The sequence below is a fragment of the Penicillium crustosum genome (assembly GCF_028827405.1).
Source record: "Penicillium crustosum strain IBT 35664 chromosome Unknown utg000002l_segment0_segment0, whole genome shotgun sequence".
NCBI lineage: Eukaryota > Fungi > Ascomycota > Eurotiomycetes > Eurotiales > Aspergillaceae > Penicillium > Penicillium crustosum.
This window is the reverse complement of record NW_026623123.1, coordinates 3,102,515-3,123,841: the sequence shown is the minus strand read 5'-3', so window position 1 is coordinate 3,123,841 and position 21,327 is coordinate 3,102,515. Positions and strand designations below refer to the sequence as shown.

The window sequence follows — 21,327 nt, the reverse complement described above, 5'->3', positions numbered from 1 at the left end:
TTAACATTGCGTATAGTAGGAGGCGTAACTACCACAAACATTATTATCTCGGGGAGAACTACCGTAGGTCTTTCTGTGATATACATTTCTGTCGGACATGAGCTTCCTCACGAAGAATCAAAGATGCAATGAGCAACGCTCAAGCTGCCACGGGGGGATGCACCGCCAAAACAGGCCATGTGGGGAGGCCAGTCAGGAGCCCGCACTACCCCCACGTGGAGCCCGGCTTTATTCCGCCAAGTGTTACAAGTGTTGCCCATAAAATTATATCTTCGGTGCGAAGTCCGTAACATTATTCAGACGTGAAAGGTCATGCTCATTGTATTGATTCTGGTTGGTGTTGATCTGAGTTGATTTCCGATTAATGGCAGATGCAAACACTGCAAATTTCGAACATTCCCATCTGCATTGCAAGTTTAACCTCAATTGAACACACAACATGGACATCGAATTAGCCTCTCCGCCGGCTGTAAGTGCTTTGCGAGAATCATTCGGTGATCGGAAGCCACCCGATATTACTCGCAAGATTACTGCTTGTGTAGCATGTCGAAAGCAAAAGGTTAGTTCTCTTGTCGGAGATAGTTAACGAAGTAAGTAACTGACATGCGGGGAAGGTCAAATGTCATATGCGGGAGGGTCAGATACCATGCTCGCGGTGCAAGAAAAGAGGTCTCCCTTGCAGCGTGAATCGAAGCTTGCAGACATTACTGGAAGACGATGTCACGTAAGTACGACGAATATATTACACTGGCATGTCCTAATAGGATCTAGGTGGAAAGGCGCCGTGGTGCAAAAGATGCGGCGGCTAGAAGAGGCTGTTGCAAAGATTGCTGCCAAAGTTGACATGCCCGAGTTGCAAGCGTTGCAAGCTGCTCCTGCAACACAAGATGATTCTTCGAGCCCACCGGCTGAAGCTGTTAATGAAGAAGTTATCACGGGGGCAATATCTACCTCAAGTCAATCATCTCAGCCAAAAGAGAACCATGAGCCACCGCAGACATGGGAAGTAATAATGGATCCCCGAGGCGGCCCAGCCTCCATCCCGGCCTCTTGCGTCTCAGAAAGTGGGAAGGTAGGTCTACCAAATAGTTTATCAACTGCCCGTCGTCCAGATTTGATATCGACGGGGCTCATCTCGTTACGTCAAGCCATTGCATTATTCGAAACATATCATCTCAGACTTGATCACTTCCTCTATCGCATTCTTGGCGACCATATTAGTTTGGACTCGGTTCGAATCGCATCCCCACTGTTAACGACGGCGATTTGCACCGTAGCTGCTTTGCATTCTCAATCCCTCGGTCATCTCTTTGAAGCCTGCTATGGCGAATACAAGAATCTTGTCGCCGCTCAAACGTTCTCAAGACATGTGAACGAAGATGACATCCGTGGCCTGTGTGTTGGTGCATTTTGGTTGCATGAAATTTCTTGGCCCTTGATCGGAAATGGTATGTGGCTGCAATCCTCCGGTGAAACAAAGCTAACAGAACTAGCTGTCCGAATTGCATCGGACATTAATCTTCATAGTAGTATCTACAAGGCCCTCAAGGGAGACCGCGATGGCTATCGTCAAGCTCGACTATACTATCTCGTCTATGTATGCGACCACCACTTTTCGATCGCCTATGGTCGACCTCCGATGTCAAGGGAAGGGTTTATCATCGAGTCGGCTAGTCGAATACTAGAAACCGAACATGCTACAGAAGATGATGCTAGATTAATCAGCCAAGTCAAAGAATGGTCAATCCTGGGTCGTGTCTTTGACACCTTCGGGGTTGACGTTGATACCCCTGTTGCACCTCAGGCAATGCCTCAACTGCGCCGATACTCCATCTCTTTGGATACGTGGTTTGCAGATTGGAGCGAAAGCTTCAAAGAGAATCAGAATGTTGGAAATTATCCACAAAAGGGTGTTGGTTTTCACTTCCATTTTGCAAAGCTATACCTTTGCTCGCACGCCTTTCGTGGTGTACCGGTATCAGAGAGCTCACCTCAGTACATGTCTTCTGAATTGGAAGAGATCGCCAATGCCGGCGTATTGTCAGCTATGTCAATCCTTCGGATGATTGTCTGTGATGCCGAATTCCGCTCGTTCATGAACGGGCTTCCGTTATATTTCGATACTATGCTCGCCTTCGCCGTTGTTTTTCTTCTCAAAGTTGCCACGAAGTATGCATTCATGATTAGAATTGACACCGGCAAGATCATTTCTCTGGTCGCTGACATTGTGGCTGCCCTTCGGGATATCACCCAGACTATGCACAAGCACCACCTCCTTGTGGTCATTAGTGAAGGCTTGGAACGGCTGTTGAGTAGAGGCCAGATGTCCACTCAAGCAGTCCACGAAACAATGTATCGTCCTTCTCCTGCCCAGGAACAGCCCCCGGTCTTTGATGCAACTTGGATGGAAAACATGGCGAGCTTTGATTTTCAAAGTAACTTTCCTGATATTGACGACTGGTGGCTACATTATAATATATCAATGGTACCCCCTCTTTGCCCAGAGGCATCAAGATAAATATCAGATTGACCAGTTGAGCACAAGATCAAGCACGTCATAGTTCCTCCAGTCTTTAGCCCCAGCCCTGCTCTCATTGTTCACCGGTTTGGACGTAATCAATGGGACGTCTTGCTCGCTTAGACCTCCGTGCGACCGCAACGGATGGTCTTTCAATTTTGAAAGATCATGATCTGCTTTGCAGCTACCAATGACGGCATGTGGTTTGGAAATAACCACAAGGTCACCCTCTCGATCCAAAGGCATCTCATATCTTTGGGCAGCATCTTGGCCGCTAAGAGCAACTTCGACATCTGAGAGTGACTCGCAGAATGAAAGTACCGAACCAAGTTGCGTGATGTCTTTGAGATAAACGCGCACAAAGGAACCAAGTGCGCCATGGTGTCGAACAAATGGATCTGTGATGGGACAGATAACCCTGGAGGCACTTTGCCCAAACTTGGCATTCAGAACTTCCTCTAGGAAGAGAACATTTGGCTCCCCCAGCTCATTCGACTTCTGGCTCATGCCATGGTCTCCAGTTATCCCGATAACAGGAGCTAGAGCTGCGAGCCTCCGCAAACGCTCGTCAATTGCCCCCATGAAATTGTCGGCCTCATTGCTGCCAGGTTCATACTTGTGCTGGATGTAATCGGACAATGTCAAATACAAAAAGTCCGATCTCTTCTCCTGGAGCAATTTAATGCCTGCATCAAGCACAAACAAAGACAAATCGCCCGAATATTGGCTAGGGGCCGGCTGACCGAGCCACTGCTCCACATCAGAAATCCCGTTCTCGTCCAGCGTGCAATCCGCTGCCTTTTCCGAAGAAAAGCAGATAGCTCCCTTTAAGCCATGGGCAAGGATTTTGCGCAATTTGTCTTTAGCGGTGATGGCTGACACCCGTACGCCACGTTGGAACATCTGTTCCAGTATTGTTGATCCGCGAAGCAGGGAGTCATCGGTGATCATCTTGGTCTCGCCTGTCTTTCGATCCAAGAAGAAGTTTCCGGCAATTCCATGGGTTGATGGCGGTACGCCTGTAATGATAGACACGTTGTTCGGATTGGTGAATGAGGGCATGCAACTCTTAGAAGTGGCATGGAATCCATTGTCGAGGAATTTCTCGAAAGTTGGGAGAAGGCCTCTCTCAATACCAGACTTTAAGTATTCCGGATCGAAGCCATCAACACAAATAACGACTGTGGACTGTGTTGGCAGGCGATATTCTTTCGAATGTAGGGTAAACTTTGACCGGGAGTCTAGATCGATGTTTTAATATTTATATTAGTTTGGTAGAAGGTCGCGATCAGATACTCACCAATAAGACATTGGTAGGCAATTTCCTCATAGGCTTCCAGAGGAGGGACTTTGAAATTCGGCTTTTTCGCAAGATCATCCCATCGCCTGACAGAAAGCTTTGCCTCAAGCAGGGGATCCTGTTGGGCCTCCTGGACCTGTTCGGTGTTATATCCGCCACCCTAATCGTCGTTAATATACTTTGAATATTGAAAATATAAGAAGGGAAAGATGACTTACCTGGAATTTCAATGTCCGCTTACTGGTCTCACTCAATGCGTCATAATAGCTTTGATCCGTTGCGACCAAATATCGCTTAGCCATTACATGCGCACCAACCAGTGTGCACACCTTCTCACTGAACCCAATCTGGCGCAGATATGACTCTCCCAGAGCCTCATGGCTTTGTCTTCCAATATACTTGCCGTCAGGCGTGATCATTTTGCCCATCTTCTCGGCCGCGGGGATGAACCGTCCGACATCGTGCAAAAGTGCAGCCAGGATGACCTCGGGGTCATTTCCATGTTTGGGGGACTGTGTGGCAAGGTATGCACACTGTAGCGAGTGTTCTAGTTGGGTTACTTGTTCGCCGAGGTAGTCACCCTGGCCCTGTGCGTGCAGAAACTGGAACAATGTTTTAATGGTTACTCGAGTATGCTCCTCGACCGAGGCGAGAGGTTGCTTAGTCTGGGAGATGGTCATCTTCATGTTCATTTTGATGAATATTTTCGATTTCGACTTAAGAGATGGATTGAGTCTTAAATAAATCCCTCATGTAGGGTCTTGATATATTAAAAGCATTACAAGGCACGAAGTCCGTCCACGTGTTGATGATCTAACTTGCCCTAATAATTTAGAAGAATAGTTAGGCCTAACTTGTTTTTGGTGTCACGCTCAAAGCCTTTTTAGATGTCCTTTTTTTAGATATTTCCTCCTCACTTGTGTAGCTAGAATATAAATGGCTTAAAATGTAAAAATCGACGTTTCTACGTATAGTCCTTTGATATTCTCAAGATCTCGGCACGAAGCCCGTTGGTCTGTGCTGCATCCCAAGGGTCTCTGTCTGGCTCCGGGACGAACACCTTCACTTAATCCCCGAAATTATTGAAAAATACGATGAGGACTAACTCATGGGGGAATCGGGGGCCGAGTTATCGGAATGGCCCCGCAGTAACTTTGGAAGAAGCCAGAAGTTGACGCATTTCGAAACTATTAAAAGCTCGCTGTTATGCTGCTTTTTCCCTTCGATCAGGTTATTTCAAAACTAAATCATCCTATTATCTGCTTGCCTCTGGCGTTCTGATCAATTTACTCCAAGATGTCACCTCTCACATCTGAACAAATAGCTTCTTACCATGAGAATGGTTACCTCCTCCTACGCGCCGACGAGCATAAACTCGTCGACCCCGCAGAACTCAAGCAATGGACAAAAGAAGTCCAAGCCTGGCCTCGTGTCAAGGGAAAATGGATGCCCTACGACGAAATCAACATCAACGGAGAACGCCAGCTGATGCGCACGGAAAGGTTCATTGACTTCCACCCCAAGTTTAAATCACTGGTCTGCGGCGAGCAGCTGGCCGGGATTCTGAAGGCAGTCTCAGGCGATGTATCTTCCCTAAATCCCAGCACCAAAACTCTATTAGGATAGCATACTAACGTCAAGCTCTTAACTGTAGGATATGTTGCTCTTCAAAGAGAAGATCAACTACAAACAGCCCCAGGGAAACGGCTTCCAAGCGCATCTCGATGCACCAGCCTACGACCACATCGGCCGTATCGAACATGTTACCGCCAACATAGCCATTGACGCCGCGACTCCCGAAAATGGATGTCTAGAGGTTGTGCGCGGGTCACACAAAATGAAAGTTGAATTTGCGGAAGCTGGCCGAATTACGCCTGAATGGGAGAACACGCACGAATGGACTTCTGTTCCACTTGAAATGGGTGACATGCTGATTTTTGGGTCACATCTCGCCCATCGCTCGGCTGAGAACAAGACTGATAAGAGTCGGTCAAGCCTTTATGCTACCTTTCACTCGAGGAGTGACGGGGAGGATCTTAGGGAGCGATATTACAAGCACCGGATGGAGATGTTCCCACCTGAGCATGGTGAGTTGTTCTTTGGAAATTTAGATTTTTAGATGATTGAGGTCCAAGTTGCTGATATATATCCCCTAGAGCGCGAGGAAGGCAAAGATTACTCTAAAGGCTACCAGACCTATGGCTTTGCGGCGCCTTTCACCAAAGCCCGGAAAAATGTTGCTGCAGCCGTTGATGTTGCTTAGTCGGTACTAGCAGGTATATCACTTTCGCGTTCATCAATTTCAGAATTTATTGGGCAACCTCTGAACACCAGACTGAAAACCAGACTGAAAACGGGTTGGGCCAAGTCTTTCTATATATTTGATAAACCTCTTGAGAATGTTAGGCGAAGAATCTACTTCCTACCAGCAGACGAGAACGGAAACATTCAACCGTATTCGTTGCTAAAAGACCCTCAAGATTCCCGAGCAGTGCTTTGAATGTTCTTGATCAAATTGTAATAGACAAATCAAACATGTATTTGGTAAGTACAGCTGCACACAAAGTATACAGTATGTATATAATGGCACTATCAAAAACTCAAGTCCACCCAAAAACACAAACTAACCATCCATCCAAAAAAAGAACATTTAAATACTCAATCATCCTGATATGAAGGCACAACCACATCCCCTACCATCAATGTCCTGCGATCAGGTAGTTCCGAGTCAAAGCCCTCTAGTTCCTCCGGAGAAAGTGCGGAATATTTGCCAAATTTGACCTTCCCGTCGATATTTCGCGTCTTGGCAAGCGTCGAAAATGGTTCAGCGCGTCGGACACCCGTAAACTGGTCTATACAAACCATTTGACATCGTTGGCATGCATCGAGAGCATCGAACCGAAGCTGATCTGGTCCAATTCGAAGGGATGACCACCGGTCCTCCGCATATGGTTGTTCCACATCGCCTCGGCGAGCAAGTCGTTCAGCAACGACAATGTTACCCCGGAAGACGTCTGCAGCGACAGTCTTACTGCTGCCATACTTCGAGTTTGCTTTGATGGTCTCATTCAGTCGGTTGACAGACGAACGCGAGACAATGAGAATTGGCGATTCGTTGGATAACGTGATTTTTGTCTGGCCACTCTCACGCGCTGGGGGAGGGAAGTCGGGTGGGAATGAGCCTGGCATGATCAGTTTGCGGAACCGGTTCTTCCATGTATTTGGCATCCGTTGCATCCGTGAGTACCGGCTGGCAGTCTGTGTAGGGAATCGTGCGAGAGTACATGGTACCCCCAGGAAGTCTGAGAAGAATGCTGAGACCACCGGGGACGTGTAGGCATGGAGAGAAATCGGGTCGCCGCAGACTGTTGTAGGCTTTTTGGTCGAGCTCGGGCAGAAGGATGTGGAGATGAGACTTGTGTCATCCCAGCCAAGTGAAATCTCAAGGCTGACCTGATCTGGTGCGGCGATTGCACCACAAGTAATGCGGAGAACTCCTTTTTCAATGTCAATGGAGGGTCGTATCAGGCACATACGAGGATATCTACTAGCGTTAGTTTAGTAGTTCGGATGATCCTTTTGGGCACAACGTACCTTTTTTGATTCAGGGCTGCACCAGTCCCTTGATGAACCAAACACCACTCTCTGTCCCAGGCCAGTCCCTCTTTCTTCACTTCCCAGCGCTTTCCCTCGGGGATCTTGAAAGCACCGCAGCTCTTGATTGGGAATACTGCTAAGCTTTCAACATAGAAATGAGGGGCAACGACCTCATTGTCTTCTTTTAGAGGATCCAGAGCGACTATAGGTGGACACTTCTCCACGTAAAACTCCTCCACGAAGTTTATCAAAGAGTCGATATCCTTCATATTTGTTGTGGCACCAATACTAACACGCAGAATTCCGGTTGGTCGCCCTCCCAGAACATCATGGTTATCACCACAGCGCAATCCAGCGGAGTAATGCCGGCGAAGCTCAGGTCCAGTCCACCCAAGTGACGAGGCAGTTCCTCCTGGATTGCAAACGGACCCAGTGCGTATCTGCATATTTTGCACCGTAGCCAGTTTTTCCACCTCGGTTTTGGGAACCCATTCACCACGACTATTGCAAAGATTGAACGCAATAATCGGGCCTTGGGTATTTGAATTGCCGTATGTCGAGGTGTGCGACTGATAAATTTGACAGACTTTTCTCTCATTGAAATGCGCCAATGAAGAAAGCCTTTCATAGACTTGCTTTGCGAGGAACGCAGTATGTGCCGAGATGTTTGCCATGGAACCAAACAAGCGCTCGTGGGTGTCCAAGGCCGTGTCCAGAGCTATGATACTATGGAACGGGAGAGTACCATCCTCTAGCCGCTCATGGATTGAGCTTTCCTTTTTCGCATGCCATTGCACCCCAGTGGCCAGGACCATGTCGACGGTACCTCCACCAAAATACTTCCGTCGCTCAAAAGCCCGTGCGGCGCTTTTTCGGACAATCAAAGCACCCAAATCGGGAAATCCAAAGATTTTGTAGAAGCTAAGGACAGTGAAGTCCGGAGCAGATGAGGACGGGCCTAGATCAAGTGGAGCGGTTGATACCAGTGACGCAGCGTCAAGCAAGGTGTATACATTCCCTCCGCTTTCATTTGTTGCGGATCGGACTTGTTCGCACCATCGCATTGGCAGACGCCGACCGTTCATGTTGGATTGGGCTGGGTATGCAAGTAGTCTAGGTGCCTTCGACTGGTTGCTAGCCAACTTCGAAATCTCAGCCTCCATCTCATCGTCATTTTGAAAACACTGGTAGCCCATCTCAGCTAGCTCTCGTACCCCGACGATGCTGGTATGAGCATCAATGTGGTAGCCATACCAAAATCCTCGATGATCGGAGTCCCGCAGTGAGTCTGCGACTAGCTTAATTCCGGCAGTTGCGTTTGCCACAAAGACAAGGTCAAACTCATCCGGGTCTGCATTAAAGAATCGCAATATGCGGACCCGAACATCTTCGGTTCTTTGGGTAGAAAGCTGTGATGATACAGACATCGAATGGGGGTTCCCGAACAGATTAGATGTAAGATCACGCGAGAAAGACTCGATCATGGACTTGGCATAGGGTGTTGTCCCCGCATAATCCAAGTATGTTGTTCCTAATAGAGTAGTTGTTAGCATGAGTTGAGTGTAGTAAATGGGCATTTGTACCATTTAGTAGAGGGTACTCTTGGTCTCGGATTATGTCCACATCGGCGGAGTAACCTTGACTATACTTGGGATGAACCGACCCCTGAAAGGTTGATTCCACCATTGTTGAAGTTCAAATTTAAACAAACGCACTCCAGGGGTTGTTGCACTATGTTGTACGTTGTTTGAAATCAAGGTGGCAAATGCTGAAAGAAGGTGGGACTTTCTGTATATGTCTAGCAGCACAGTCAGCACATAATTACCCAAGAGATCCCCAAAGAGACTGTATAGATGTGCGACTCTGCAATATCAAACTGTGTAGAAAAAGGGGGGGAGGCTCACCACATATAAGATAGCAGACAGCTATATTCTCATCGGAGGTCACCGATACTAACAAATCAACTAGCCCGGGTCTGATTTCCAGTCCACTGCAAATGGATAGGCTGTCGGAGGCTTAGGGAAAAAGCACATTCCCAAAGTCTGGTAAATGGCCTTTATAGGTTGTTTTCAGCTTTTCGAGGTGTACTGTGAAGGGACAAGGAATGTCTCGAGATAGGATTCCCCTCATATGTGGCCTGTGATGTATTGGACGTGGCAATAAGGTGTTTTTATAGAGCTTCACCGCTCCTGTTGATTGTTCTCACTCCTACCACACGCACTCTTCGGTTCTATATCCACGACGATCTACATCCGTCAGCCCTGGACCCCACTGCATCGTGACGCTCATGCACTCCATGCATAATATCAGAGTTACTATACCTGTTACGGTCACGGAAAAGCTCATCGGGGAGACATGTTTGCATCAGCCGACAGATTCATGAGTACTATTGAAACTAATGATTGGAATCCCCACATTCTAGTACACAATCACATTGATCAATATAGGCTTCCAACCAACCATTCTGCATATGAGGCACTTCCTCGATCATTATGTCTCACAAATCCCAATAGCGCCGCCGATGCACAACGATCAACCCAACTTGCATGAGTTTCTAGGATCGTGATAAGGCTAAAGCACTACCTTCAGTCTCATCACATGTCAGCTTACCAACTCGGCTATTCATACAAAGAAAGAGTGCGCCTAATATCGTCCATTCAATTGGGCTGAACCCGTAGTCACAAGTTGAGCGCAAGGGACTAAACAATCCATGCCAGGACATCCGAGGTAAGTGCCAGCGCCGTAGACACGTCAATCTGGTAATTGTGCAAAAGGGCCTAGAGCAGCGCCCCTGTAGTATTACAAATTGTTTCTGAGGCTGAACTGGTCAACGCCACGATGATATTCGCCACAATGATCTACATGAGGTGTTTTCTATAGTACGTATACTATTGTTGACTATGGTTTCTTTAGGTTTCACCCTCATCCTAGCTGCTTATAGTCCGCTTGGTAATTGCCCGCGAGGTTGAACATGTTTAGCTGGGAGGAAGTAGGTTTCTTATTGGTGTTGAGGATAGTGAAAGATAACACCGGCCAGATACATGTAAATGATTTTCTTGGGCACCATTGGGCGATGTTTCCGATATGACCGTAGATTGTATTGTACAGATGGGGTTGATAGTATACTTCAAAGACAAAACTCCGTCCCAAGCTCCTGCTATGGCTCGTACAAGTATTTGTGCCGACCCGGTTCGCACGGGAATCAACAGAACATTGAAAGACCAGAATGAACAAACTGGCCATAATAAAGAAGAGAAACAAGATGTTGCGATGTGTGGCAGTGGGGCATCCCCATTACCGCTTGGGCCATTGTCTCCAGCCACGGCCATGACCTCTCTGTTGCGCCGAGTCAGCATTGCTCTAACCACTTCAATGGGAAGGACCAATCGAGTACTTACCTGCTTCCACAACCGCACCATCTCTGGCATTCCTTCCATTGCCTTGCGGCGGTCCTCGAGACGTGACTCCATAGTACGCTCCCACTTGTGACCCTTAACCTTATGACCAACACCAGTTCCCTTAACCTGCAAACCACGCTCTGCGCGCCGTGTCTCCTTGAATTCAGGCGATTTGCGGCTGGGAGGGAGAAGTTCTCCCACATTGTATTTGATCGCCAGTTTCATCAGATCGGCTTGCTGGCGCAGCCCATATTTCGGTGCTTCCCATTTGCCGAATCGCTTATGCGGAAGGAATGGATTGCGGAGTTTTTCGCTGGTAACGAGGAGGGCGCGTGAAGGAGTCCAACCATGCTTCTTCTCTCCCGGGGCACCCTTCGCATCACGGTCTGGTGTGTATGGAGATTCTACCTTCGTTGGTACATAACCCTCTCCATTCGCAGGGGCAGGACGGCGGACAGCTGCGGAGTGGACTTGTGGGGGATAGCGAGCGAAGAAATTAACCAAACGTTGAGGAAGGTTTTCCAACAGTGCACCCGTCTGTTTCGAAACCGACATGATGGATCAAGATGGTTTGTGATCCTAGTGTGCACAGGTGGTTCTGAGGTTGTTTGTGAGTGTTCTGGTCAAAAAGTTGATACCGCCCTGGCTCACGCCAAGGCCTTGAAATTATGCCTCAGGCGTCACGGCATTAAGTTGTATTTTCGCCTTGTTTCTAAGGCGTCAATCCTGGTTTCTGCCGTGCTGCCATGCCTAGGTACCCCGTGGGCCGGCTCCGGGGTCAAGCCTGAGCTTAGTCATTGTCCACACCGCCTTGGGCCAAACCGCCCTCAAACCCCCGGAAGGAGGGCCCGCGGGCGGTGGGCTGGATAACCAAAGATCCTCGCCTCAGGCATCAATGGTTCCTATCTTCGGCTCGCTTTTCTGTCTCGTTTCAGCCCCAGAATTTCTTCCTTTCGGAATCTTCATTGTTACCATCACTGCTATTTTATTAGGACCTGCAACCTCATTCCTGTAGTTTTATTCTGGGACCTCGATTTCTCGTGCGCATCCTCAGCACTGCGACGACCATGGCCGACTATCATCAGTACGGAGGCTCCGAAGAGGAGAATGCGGAGATTAGAAAACTCGAGACCGAGCTGGTACGTGTTCTACACGCATTTATGAATGTGTGCCTCGTTCACTGACGTGTTTATCTTTTACAGCTTGATGATCCCGACAATTTCGAAACCTGGGAGAAGCTGGTTCGCGCGGCGGAGGGCCTCGAGGGTGGAATAAATCGCAATTCCAGCCCCCAGGCCATCACAACTGTCCGCTCGGTTTATGACCGGTTCCTCGCCAAGTTCCCTTTGCTCTTTGGATACTGGAAAAAGTATGCCGACCAAGAGTTCTCCATCACCGGCACTGAGGCCGCCGAGATGGTATGCATGCGGAACACCTAGGCACCTGCCTCTTCTTTTCCATGGATTCGTACTAATATTATCGCTTTAGGTCTATGAACGAGGCATTGCTAGCATTTCGCCGTCCGTTGATCTTTGGACCAACTATTGTTCGTTCAAGGCAGAGACTTCGCACGATTCCGACATCATTCGAGAGTAAGTGAGAGTAGAGATGGTCTTCTTCCCTTTCCCTATAACCGTTACCAACGCAGCTCGCGAAAGTTCTCGTGGTGCCGGTCACATATGTTTCCTGGATATTTCAATATCCAGTTGGTTTCATTGTTGATGGGTGAGAGACCGCTCGCTGCTTTGCTTCCCCTGATCTAAGTGGAGTTTACTTCTCACCCATAGCTCACCCAGGCTGCATTTCTCCTTTGATTGGCCGATTCACCACCTTGCATTGAAGGCCAATGGATAGTCTCGTTCGATGGCCATTTACGGAGCACTGGATGTCCACCTATCCCTTAGCTTCATCCACCACACTCATTTGATTACCTGGGGGTTCACAACCGGGCAGAGTTCCCTGCTCATGTTTGCCATCTTCAATATCCCGTTCTTGTCTCCTACCACTCCCACCCCACCTACCAGGCCCATAATTCTGCGGAATGCTAACTTAAATACCCACCAGGCTTTTCGAACGGGGTGCGAGCAGTGTGGGTCTTGATTTCCTTTCCCATCCCTTCTGGGATAAATACATTGAGTTCGAGGAGCGACTTGAGGCCCACGACAAGATCTTTGCCATTCTTGGACGTGTCATCCACATCCCAATGCACCAGTATGCTCGCTACTTCGAGCGTTACCGTCTGATGGCGCAAACCCGCCCCTTGTCTGAGCTCGCCCCAGCAGAGATTATTGCCGCATTCCGCGCTGAGATCGAAGCTGCATCATCCCAGCCGGCTCCTGGTGCCAAGGCTGAGGCCGAGATTGAGCGAGATCTCCGGCATCGCGTGGACAGTTACCACGTTGAGGTTTTCACGAATACCCAAACGGAGACGACCAAGCGCTGGACTTTCGAATCGGAGATTAAGCGTCCCTACTTCCATGTTACTGAGCTCGATGAAGGCCAGTTGGTGAACTGGAAGAATTATCTTGACTTCGAGGAAGCTGAGGGTTCGTTCCCCCGGACTCAGTTCCTGTATGAGCGGTCCCTAGTCACTTGTGCCCATTATGACGAGTTCTGGCTCCGATACGCTCGCTGGATGGCTGCTCAGCCTGACAAGGAAGAAGAGGTACGGATCATATACCAACGTGCCTCGTATCTCTACGTCCCGATCGCCAATCCCACCGTCCGACTCCACTATGCCTACTTCGAAGAGGTATCAGGCCGCGTGGACGTGGCGAAAGATATCCACAACGCCATTCTTATGTACCTCCCCAGCCATGTCGAAACGATCATCTCGCTCGCCAATATGTGTCGTCGTCATGGAGGTCTTGATGCGGCCATTGAAGTCTACAAGACACAATTGGATTCGCCAGAGTGCGAAATGGCCACAAAGGCTGCCCTCGTTGCCGAGTGGGCTCGCCTTCTATGGAAGATCAAGGGCAACCCTGACGAGGCTCGCAAGGTTTTCCACGAGAATCAGCATTACTATCTCGACAGCCGACCCTTTTGGGGAAGCTACCTCGTCTTCGAAATCGAACAACCCACCAGCGCGGCTACCGAGTCGGTTCAGTATGAACGTATCAAGCAGGTCATTGCTGACATCCGATCCAAGAGCGTTCTGCAAGTCGATGCTGTCAAGGAGCTTGTGCAAATCTACATGACATACCTTCTCGAAAGGGGCACCAAGGATACCGCAAAGGAATATATGACCCTAGATCGCGAAATCTATGGCCCTTCATCCATTGCTTCTGTTCGGACTGGCGGGAATGTGGCGGTGAACCCCATCCCTGCAGCCGCACAGTTTGTGCCAGTTCCCCAGACGCAGCCCATACCCGATGACCCCGCGGCTGCTGCAAAGGCATATGCCTACTACCAACAGGCCGCAGCGAACGGTACAACTGCTTGAAGCCCAATAGCCATGTGCGCGGCCCCTCAAGCCGATGACTTCAAGTAAAGATACGTTTGTTCACGAATGGGTTGGTTTCTGGAAATTCTGCTGGTGCCTTTTCTTTCGGTGTTTTTATCTTTATCTTCGTTACTTACCCTGGCATATTGATTCACCTGGGTGGGTGAGTTCCTTTTTCATGTAGTATCATCCCCGTTGCCCGTGTTGGGCAACCTTCCCTTCCCCCCGTTGTCTAGCGATTTTGACGCAACTTAAAGACAGCTTCTTCTCACTTTTGTCAGATGTACTGGTGCCCAGTTCCTTCTCGGAGTTTGACGCAGGTCTGTGGCCAATTCGAGATTGGATCCTTCGGGACCAATTGTATTCTAAGGTGGCTTGTTTTTCCACTGAAAATTAATTCCAATTGCTTCAAATTGATCCGTCGGCGAGTGTATTATATTAATAGACTTACACACAACAACAACTAGCTTGCTGTAGTAAATTGTAGTGTATAATCCCTTCGGCTTAATATTATTACCCCAGTTCGACTACCCTACGGCCACCCGTTGTTAGCCGTGATCACATGGGGATAGTAGATAAGATAGTAGATAGATGATAACACGTGATAGTTTCACGTGACTGCGTGTTTGGCTCTTATCATATCCCGTAGAAATTCAATATCACTTCCTTCTCGTCTCTAGTTCAGTGGTTTCATTAGCCCTCATTTTTCTCACATACGCAAGCCATGACCAACGGCTCTGAGGGATTCCCTCCACTCCCTCCCCCAGACCCAGTGGAGCGCCCGCCCAGCCCACCTCCGCCTCCCCCAGAGGACTTGGCCGCTCCTCCACCGCCGCCAGACAGCATCGCCCCTCCACCTCCTCCCGATGATGTGCCACCCCCGCCCCCAGTTGAGACCCAGAAGAAGCAGAAGCTAGGATGGGGCGCAAAGAAACCGACTGTCACTCCGCTGAGTGTGGAGGACTTGATACGCAAGAAGAAAGAAGCAGATGCGGCAACGGCAAAGGTAAGCTTTTCCTACTCTCAGGACGACGAAATACGTGGCGTAAGATTTGGTGACTTTTACTTACGTTTACCCCTTTCTATAGCCTAAATTTTTGTCTAAAGCTCAACGAGAGAAACTCGCGCTGGAAAAACGGGCGCAAGAAGTTGAGGCAGAGCGGCAAGCTAAGGCCCGCACCAACGGCACTGATCATAACGGTTTCCCATCTGAGCCGCCGTCTGTGAGGCCTCAAGCGCCTCGCAATATTCGAGAGGAACGTCATGTACCCACCGGGCCGCGAGCGATGCGCGATGAACCTTCAACTGGATCTGGTGGTATGCGGAAGGGAGGCCGACAGCACAATCAGTACAATCGCGACCAGGATATGCCGCCTCCTGCATCCAAGACTAAAGGGGAAAAGCGTCTAACGGAAGAAGATGAAGCTGCAGCGCTGGCTGCGTTGACCAAGCACCGATACATGGGAGCCGACCAAACGTCTAATTTCTCGGCAAAGAAGAAGCGCAAGCGTACTGCAGACCGAAAGTTCAACTTCGAGTGGAACACTGAGGAAGACACGAGTGGCGACTATAACCCCCTATACCAAAAACGACAAGAAGCCAATTTCTTCGGCCGGGGGCGTTTGGCAGGCTTTGGCGATGATGTTGCCGATGATGTCGCGCGCAAATACGCAGAAGCATTGGCGACCCGCGATCAGGAAGCCGGTAGTGCGCGAGCCCAAAAAATGCTGGATATGGAACGCCAGCGACGTGATGGCAGTAGTCGCACACAGATTGACAAGCATTGGAGTGAGAAGGCCTTGAGCCACATGCGCGAGCGAGACTGGCGCATTTTCAAGGAAGATTTCAATATTGCCACCAAAGGTGGAAGCGTCCCTAATCCCATGCGTTCATGGGAGGAAAGTCTATTGCCGAAGCGCTTGCTGGAGCTTGTTGATCGTGTCGGATACAAGGACCCAACAGCTATTCAGCGCGCGGCTATCCCCATTGCTATGCAGTCGCGCGACCTCATTGGTGTCGCCGTGACAGGTTCCGGTAAAACCGCCGCATTCCTACTCCCACTTTTGGTCTACATCTCGAATCTACCACGGCTTGACGAGAACGAGTGGCGCAAAAACGACGGGCCATACGCTATTGTTCTAGCACCCACACGTGAATTGGCGCAGCAGATCGAGATCGAAGCCAAAAAGTTCACACAGCCCCTTGGATTCAACGTGGTCAGTATTGTCGGTGGCCACTCGCTTGAGGAGCAAGCATTCAGCCTACGCAATGGCGCCGAAATCATTATTGCCACCCCTGGTCGTCTGGTCGATTGTATCGAGCGTCGCATGCTAGTCCTCAGCCAGTGTTGCTATGTGATTATGGACGAAGCAGATCGTATGATCGATCTTGGATTCGAGGAACCTGTCAACAAGATCCTGGATGCCCTCCCCGTCTCGAACGAAAAGCCCGATACAGAGGAAGCAGAAAATTCAACCGCAATGAGCCAACACCAGTACCGCCAGACCATGATGTATACAGCCACTATGCCTCCCGCAGTCGAGCGCATTGCTCGCAAGTACCTCCGCCGACCAGCCATTATCACCATCGGTGGCGTCGGTGAAGCCGTCGACACAGTTGAGCAGCGCGTGGAGATGATCTCCGGTGAAGACAAACGCAAGAAGCGCCTCGGCGAAATCCTCTCATCAGGCGAGTTCCGTGCCCCGATTATTGTGTTCGTCAACATCAAGCGAAACTGTGACGCCATCGCTCGTGAAATCAAATCAATGGGCTTCTCTTCGGTTACTCTACATGGATCCAAAACCCAAGACCAGCGTGAAGCCGCGCTCGCCTCCGTGCGCAATGGCTCAACGGAAGTTCTCGTCGCAACTGACCTCGCAGGAAGAGGTATCGATGTGCCGGACGTGTCACTGGTCGTTAACTTCAACATGGCAACCTCGATCGAAAGTTACACTCACCGTATCGGTCGTACTGGTCGTGCCGGAAAGAGTGGTGTTGCTATCACCTTCCTGGGCAGCGAGGATAGCGATGTTATGTATGTTACACCCCTTTTTCTCCCTTTTACATTTCCTCGTGGTCTCGATTTACTAATACTTCTACAGGTACGATCTCAAACAAATGTTGATCAAATCACCCATTTCACGTGTCCCCGAGGAATTGCGCAAGCACGAAGCGGCGCAATCCAAGCCCTCACGCGGTCCTGGCGGGAAGAAGATCGAGGACAGTTCTGGGTTTGGAGGCAAGGGAGGGTGGGCGTAAGCCTCTCTGTTATGTCTCTTCTTTCTGTATTATCTTCCATCGATACCACCCCCTCTTTCTTTGTCTGCAAGGTGTTTCAGTGTACGTTTGGCGGCCAGGATGGCCATATGAGGTGTTTTGAAGGCAATCAAATACGCCATTCATGACTCCCGGAAGGCTTTTATGCCATTTGTTTCAAAAAATCTAGTCGCCTGTTGCTAGTATCATGTAGTTATGTAGTTGTTGCAATCAGGGCAGATACCTATCAATCTAGCCCTGGTCAATACAAGCACTTACTCTACAAGATATTGGATAACTGAGTAGAGTATGATTTGAGCTCAAATAAGCACATCCCGTGTGCTTTCTGTAGATGACAACGTAAGAATAATGTGCAGTCGAAGAAAAATTCGAGCTGCGAGCTCTGAAAGACCAAGAACCCCCGTGCATCCAAGAGATATATGAACATTGTTCAATCACTTTTGTCTAGATTTACAGCTTGCTCTGGAGATAGCTGTTGCTGCTCAACCACTGCTCAACATCGTCACGGTCACGCTTGAGCCAGTTGATCTTGGCGCGGATGGCGTCAAGACTCTGCTCAACGGCACGGTCGAAGCCCTGCGAGGAAGATTCAAATTAGTAAATTTTACAAAAATATGGATTGCGGTGGAATTTCGGTGAAGGCCTTGGTGAGTAACTAACCTTAGTGTCCTTGGAGGCGAAGAAGTCCTCAACGTCCTTCAGCTGTGCCTCAGTGCAGAAGCTGGCAGTGGTGAGCTGGACAACAGTGCCCAGCATGCCGAGACCGGGAGGAAGACGCTTGTAGAGGTCATCCCAGTTAGACTTGAGCCAGTTCCAGCGGCCTTCGATACCAGCCGGGTGGCTGCGGAGACCGCCAAGAGGCATATAAATATCCTGGCTCTTGACCTCGTCGCTTATAGCAAGACCAAGCGTGCGCTTGATAAGCTCAGGGTCCTCGGAGGCACCGAGGCAGCGCAGGGCGGTGGTCTTCTCGTCCGAAGTCGGGGCGCGGCGGGAGCGCTCCAGGACCACTTCGTACTCCTTGAGACCACCGTGCTTCAGGGCAATGGTGAAAACACTACCACGGATGTTGGGGTGGATGGCGGAGAGGTCGCCGGCAGCGTAGCGGGTGAACATGTCCAAGGCGGCCTTGACGACAACGGGGTCCTCGGCCATACCGGCAGAGCCGAACATAAGAGCCTTGAACTGTTGCAGGATGTGATCGTCGTTCTCGGGGAATTCCCAGCCGATCTCGTGGGCCTTGGGGGCAACAAGCGCGCGCTGGAAGGCCTTGAGGGCGTCCTTTGTCTTGTCGTCCTCGAAGAGCCAAGCAGCACGCAGGGTGCCGATACGGGTCAGGATCTCGTTCCAAACGACAAACTCTGACTCGGTATCAAGACCCTGAAGCAAGGAAAGCATACCGGAGGTGCGCTGGAAGCCAGAAGAAGACAGGGCACCCGAGTCAGCAATCATGCCGGCACGGTCCTCGACACTCAAGCGGCCGTCACGAGCAGCCTGGCCAAGCTTCTTAAGACGCTCGGGGCTGTATGAGGTACGGAAGATGGCAGAGTGGTCAGCGTTAAGCTTGAAGAAGTCCAGGTCAGGAACGGGGAAGTCACGCTCGCGCTCAGTCAGCATGGTCTCTTCATCAATACCCTTATCCGTGCGCAGACCGAGCATGACAGGGAAAATAGTCTGGTCTTCCTCGGGACGAACGTCACCGGTACGCAGGAAACGGTTCTGCTTCACGTGAATGGAAGAATTGTCCTTGTTCTCGGTAACACTGAGGACAGGGAAGCCGACGTTCTTGGTCCAGATATCCATGACGGACTGCACGGGCTTTCCGCTGGCATCAGCAAGAGCAGCCCACAGATCACCGGTCTCGGTGTTACCGTAGGCGTGCTTCTTGATGTAGTTGCGGACACCCTGGAGGAAGACATCTTCGCCCAGGTACTTGGAGATCATGCGCAGGACAGAGGAACCCTTGGAGTAGGAGATCGCATCGAAGATCTGGTTGATCTCATCGGCACGCTTGACGGGCACCTCAATGGGGTGGCTGCTACGCAGTGAGTCAAGGGAAAGAGCGCTCTGCAAGTTGTCGATAACGTAAGTCTGCCAAACCTTCCACTCGGGGTAGAAGACGTTGCAAGAGTACCACGACATCCAGGTGGCGAAACCTTCGTTGAGCCACAATCCATCCCAGAAGTCCATGGTGACCAAGTTTCCGAACCACTGGTGAGCCAACTCGTGTTGGACGGTCTCGGCGATACGCTCCTTTCGGGACGCACCACTGTTCTTCTCGTCCAGCAACACATCGACAATACGGTATGTGATCAGACCCCAGTTCTCCATGGCTCCGGCGCTGAAATCAGGCACGGCAACCATGTCCATCTTTGGCAGAGGGAAATCATTATCGAAGGCCTTCTCATAGAAGGCAAGAGTCTTGGCAGCAAGCTCCAATGAGAAACGGCCGTGCTCAATATCCTGATCCGGGGTGGCGTACACACGGATGGGAACCCGGAAGTTCTTTGTCTCAATGTAGTTAAGGTTTCCGACAATGAAGGCAACGAGATAAGTGGACATGAGGGGCGAAGTGGTGAATTTCACAGCCTTCTTCGCACCACCCTGGACCTCGGTCTCGGTATCAACATCCATATTGCTCAAACAGGTCATGTTCTTATCTGCGACCAAAGTTACGGTGAACTTGGCCTTGAGAGCAGGCTCGTCGAAACAAGGGAAGGCCCGACGGGCATCCGTCGGCTCCATCTGAGAAGACGCAATGTACTTTGTCTCACCATTCTCCTTGTATGATGACCGGTAGAAACCGGCCATGTTGTCATTGAGAATACCAGTGAAGGTAAGCTTCAACTGGGCATCTGACCCCGCAGCGAGGGCCTGGCCGAACTTGATGGTTGCGGTCTGGTTGTCCTTGTTGAAGGAGATTTCAGGCTTGGAGTCTACCACCGAGCCCTTGGCCGAAATAACTGCGCTGTGGATTTCAATTTCGTTGGAATTGAGGGTGACGAAATCGGTGTCTTCATTCACATCGAGGCTAGACGTAGATGTTAGTGACTTATACAACTATGCACATATGTATCAATGACATACTCGATGGTGACAGATCCCTCATAGGTGAACTTCTCAAAGTCGGGGTCCAGTGTCAAGTCATAATGCTTGGGCTTGACGTTGGTAGGTAGGACCTCACGTCCTTGGACGTTAGTTGACCCGGAGGTGTCCCGGCGTGAGCTACACATTCTGCGGTAGGAACAGTAGCGTTTGGAGGTTTGTGATAGCGGAGAAGGAGAGCGGCGTTGAGTAATTGATCTAGGAACTGAAGCTTGAGGAGAGCGCGCGGAAACAAAGAGGGGGAGGGGAGATCTGGCGGAAAGAAGCGGTGGCTTTGCTTGCTGCAGAAGCACACGCGTGGAGAAGCGGCGCATCAGCTCCACGAACCCGAATACCGGGAGAGAAAGGAAAGAAGAGAGAGAAGGGGAAATAAAAGAGGTATTAGTATTAAATAATTAAATAGAACCAAATGCGAGATCAATTGAACCACGGACTCGATAACAATGGTCAACGAAGAAAAACATGAGATCAGAGTCCGGCAGATGGGAAGGCGGTGAATGTCAGTGGATCTTCTGCTTTTTTGTTCTTTTTTTTTTCTTCTTCTTTTCTTTCTTCAACACGCAATTTCACCCAGTGGATGTCTAATTTCTACATGACAGACAACTGATTGGAAATGGCTTTTATGCTGTTTTATTGCAAGACAATATACCAGCAAGTTTGAGGGGCTCATGACAGTTTCAATCGATTC

At 49.8% G+C, this 21,327-nt stretch overlaps 8 protein-coding genes across 8 annotated transcripts; 4 read left to right on the top strand and 4 right to left on the bottom strand.

Annotated features, from left to right (window-relative positions):
• Window positions 1-439: 439 nt before the first annotated feature.
• N7487_004683 (Zn(II)2Cys6 transcription factor) lies at window positions 440-2,439 on the top strand (the record flags this gene model as incomplete). Its single annotated transcript, XM_056872430.1, has 5 exons — window positions 440-559; window positions 615-724; window positions 772-1,448; window positions 1,494-2,386; window positions 2,437-2,439. The coding sequence occupies 5 exons, from the start codon at window positions 440-442 to the stop codon at window positions 2,437-2,439; spliced, it is 1,803 nt and encodes a 600-aa protein (XP_056730150.1).
• Window positions 2,440-2,521: 82 nt separating this feature from the next.
• Window positions 2,522-4,510, bottom strand: N7487_004682 (uncharacterized protein; the record flags this gene model as incomplete). Its single annotated transcript, XM_056872429.1, has 3 exons — window positions 2,522-3,759; window positions 3,819-3,978; window positions 4,037-4,510. 3 exons carry the CDS (start codon window positions 4,508-4,510, stop codon window positions 2,522-2,524), a joined length of 1,872 nt encoding a protein of 623 aa, XP_056730149.1.
• Window positions 4,511-5,114: 604 nt separating this feature from the next.
• N7487_004681 (phytanoyl-CoA dioxygenase family protein) lies at window positions 5,115-6,081 on the top strand (the record flags this gene model as incomplete). Its single annotated transcript, XM_056872428.1, has 3 exons — window positions 5,115-5,402; window positions 5,473-5,905; window positions 5,975-6,081. The coding sequence occupies 3 exons, from the start codon at window positions 5,115-5,117 to the stop codon at window positions 6,079-6,081; spliced, it is 828 nt and encodes a 275-aa protein (XP_056730148.1).
• A 395-nt stretch (window positions 6,082-6,476) lies between these two features.
• hxB (putative molybdenum cofactor sulfurase protein (HxB)) lies at window positions 6,477-9,101 on the bottom strand (the record flags this gene model as incomplete). The annotated part of the gene is made up of 3 exons (XM_056872427.1): window positions 6,477-7,362; window positions 7,413-8,946; window positions 8,999-9,101. 3 exons carry the CDS (start codon window positions 9,099-9,101, stop codon window positions 6,477-6,479), a joined length of 2,523 nt encoding a protein of 840 aa, XP_056730147.1.
• Window positions 9,102-10,697: 1,596 nt separating this feature from the next.
• N7487_004679 (mitochondrial 54S ribosomal protein mL59) lies at window positions 10,698-11,368 on the bottom strand (the record flags this gene model as incomplete). The annotated part of the gene is made up of 2 exons (XM_056872426.1): window positions 10,698-10,751; window positions 10,814-11,368. The coding sequence occupies 2 exons, from the start codon at window positions 11,366-11,368 to the stop codon at window positions 10,710-10,712; spliced, it is 597 nt and encodes a 198-aa protein (XP_056730146.1). The 3' UTR covers window positions 10,698-10,709.
• A 512-nt stretch (window positions 11,369-11,880) lies between these two features.
• N7487_004678 (putative mRNA splicing protein (Prp39)) lies at window positions 11,881-14,258 on the top strand (the record flags this gene model as incomplete). The annotated part of the gene is made up of 4 exons (XM_056872425.1): window positions 11,881-11,952; window positions 12,016-12,231; window positions 12,302-12,405; window positions 12,878-14,258. 4 exons carry the CDS (start codon window positions 11,881-11,883, stop codon window positions 14,256-14,258), a joined length of 1,773 nt encoding a protein of 590 aa, XP_056730145.1.
• A 724-nt stretch (window positions 14,259-14,982) lies between these two features.
• Window positions 14,983-17,516, top strand: prp28 (mRNA splicing protein PRP28; the record flags this gene model as incomplete). The annotated part of the gene is made up of 3 exons (XM_056872424.1): window positions 14,983-15,264; window positions 15,347-17,292; window positions 17,360-17,516. 3 exons carry the CDS (start codon window positions 14,983-14,985, stop codon window positions 17,514-17,516), a joined length of 2,385 nt encoding a protein of 794 aa, XP_056730144.1.
• Window positions 17,517-17,830: 314 nt separating this feature from the next.
• N7487_004676 (M1 family metallopeptidase) lies at window positions 17,831-20,953 on the bottom strand (the record flags this gene model as incomplete). Its single annotated transcript, XM_056872423.1, has 3 exons — window positions 17,831-18,110; window positions 18,195-20,565; window positions 20,622-20,953. The coding sequence occupies 3 exons, from the start codon at window positions 20,951-20,953 to the stop codon at window positions 17,985-17,987; spliced, it is 2,829 nt and encodes a 942-aa protein (XP_056730143.1). The 3' UTR covers window positions 17,831-17,984.
• Window positions 20,954-21,327: the final 374 nt, after the last annotated feature.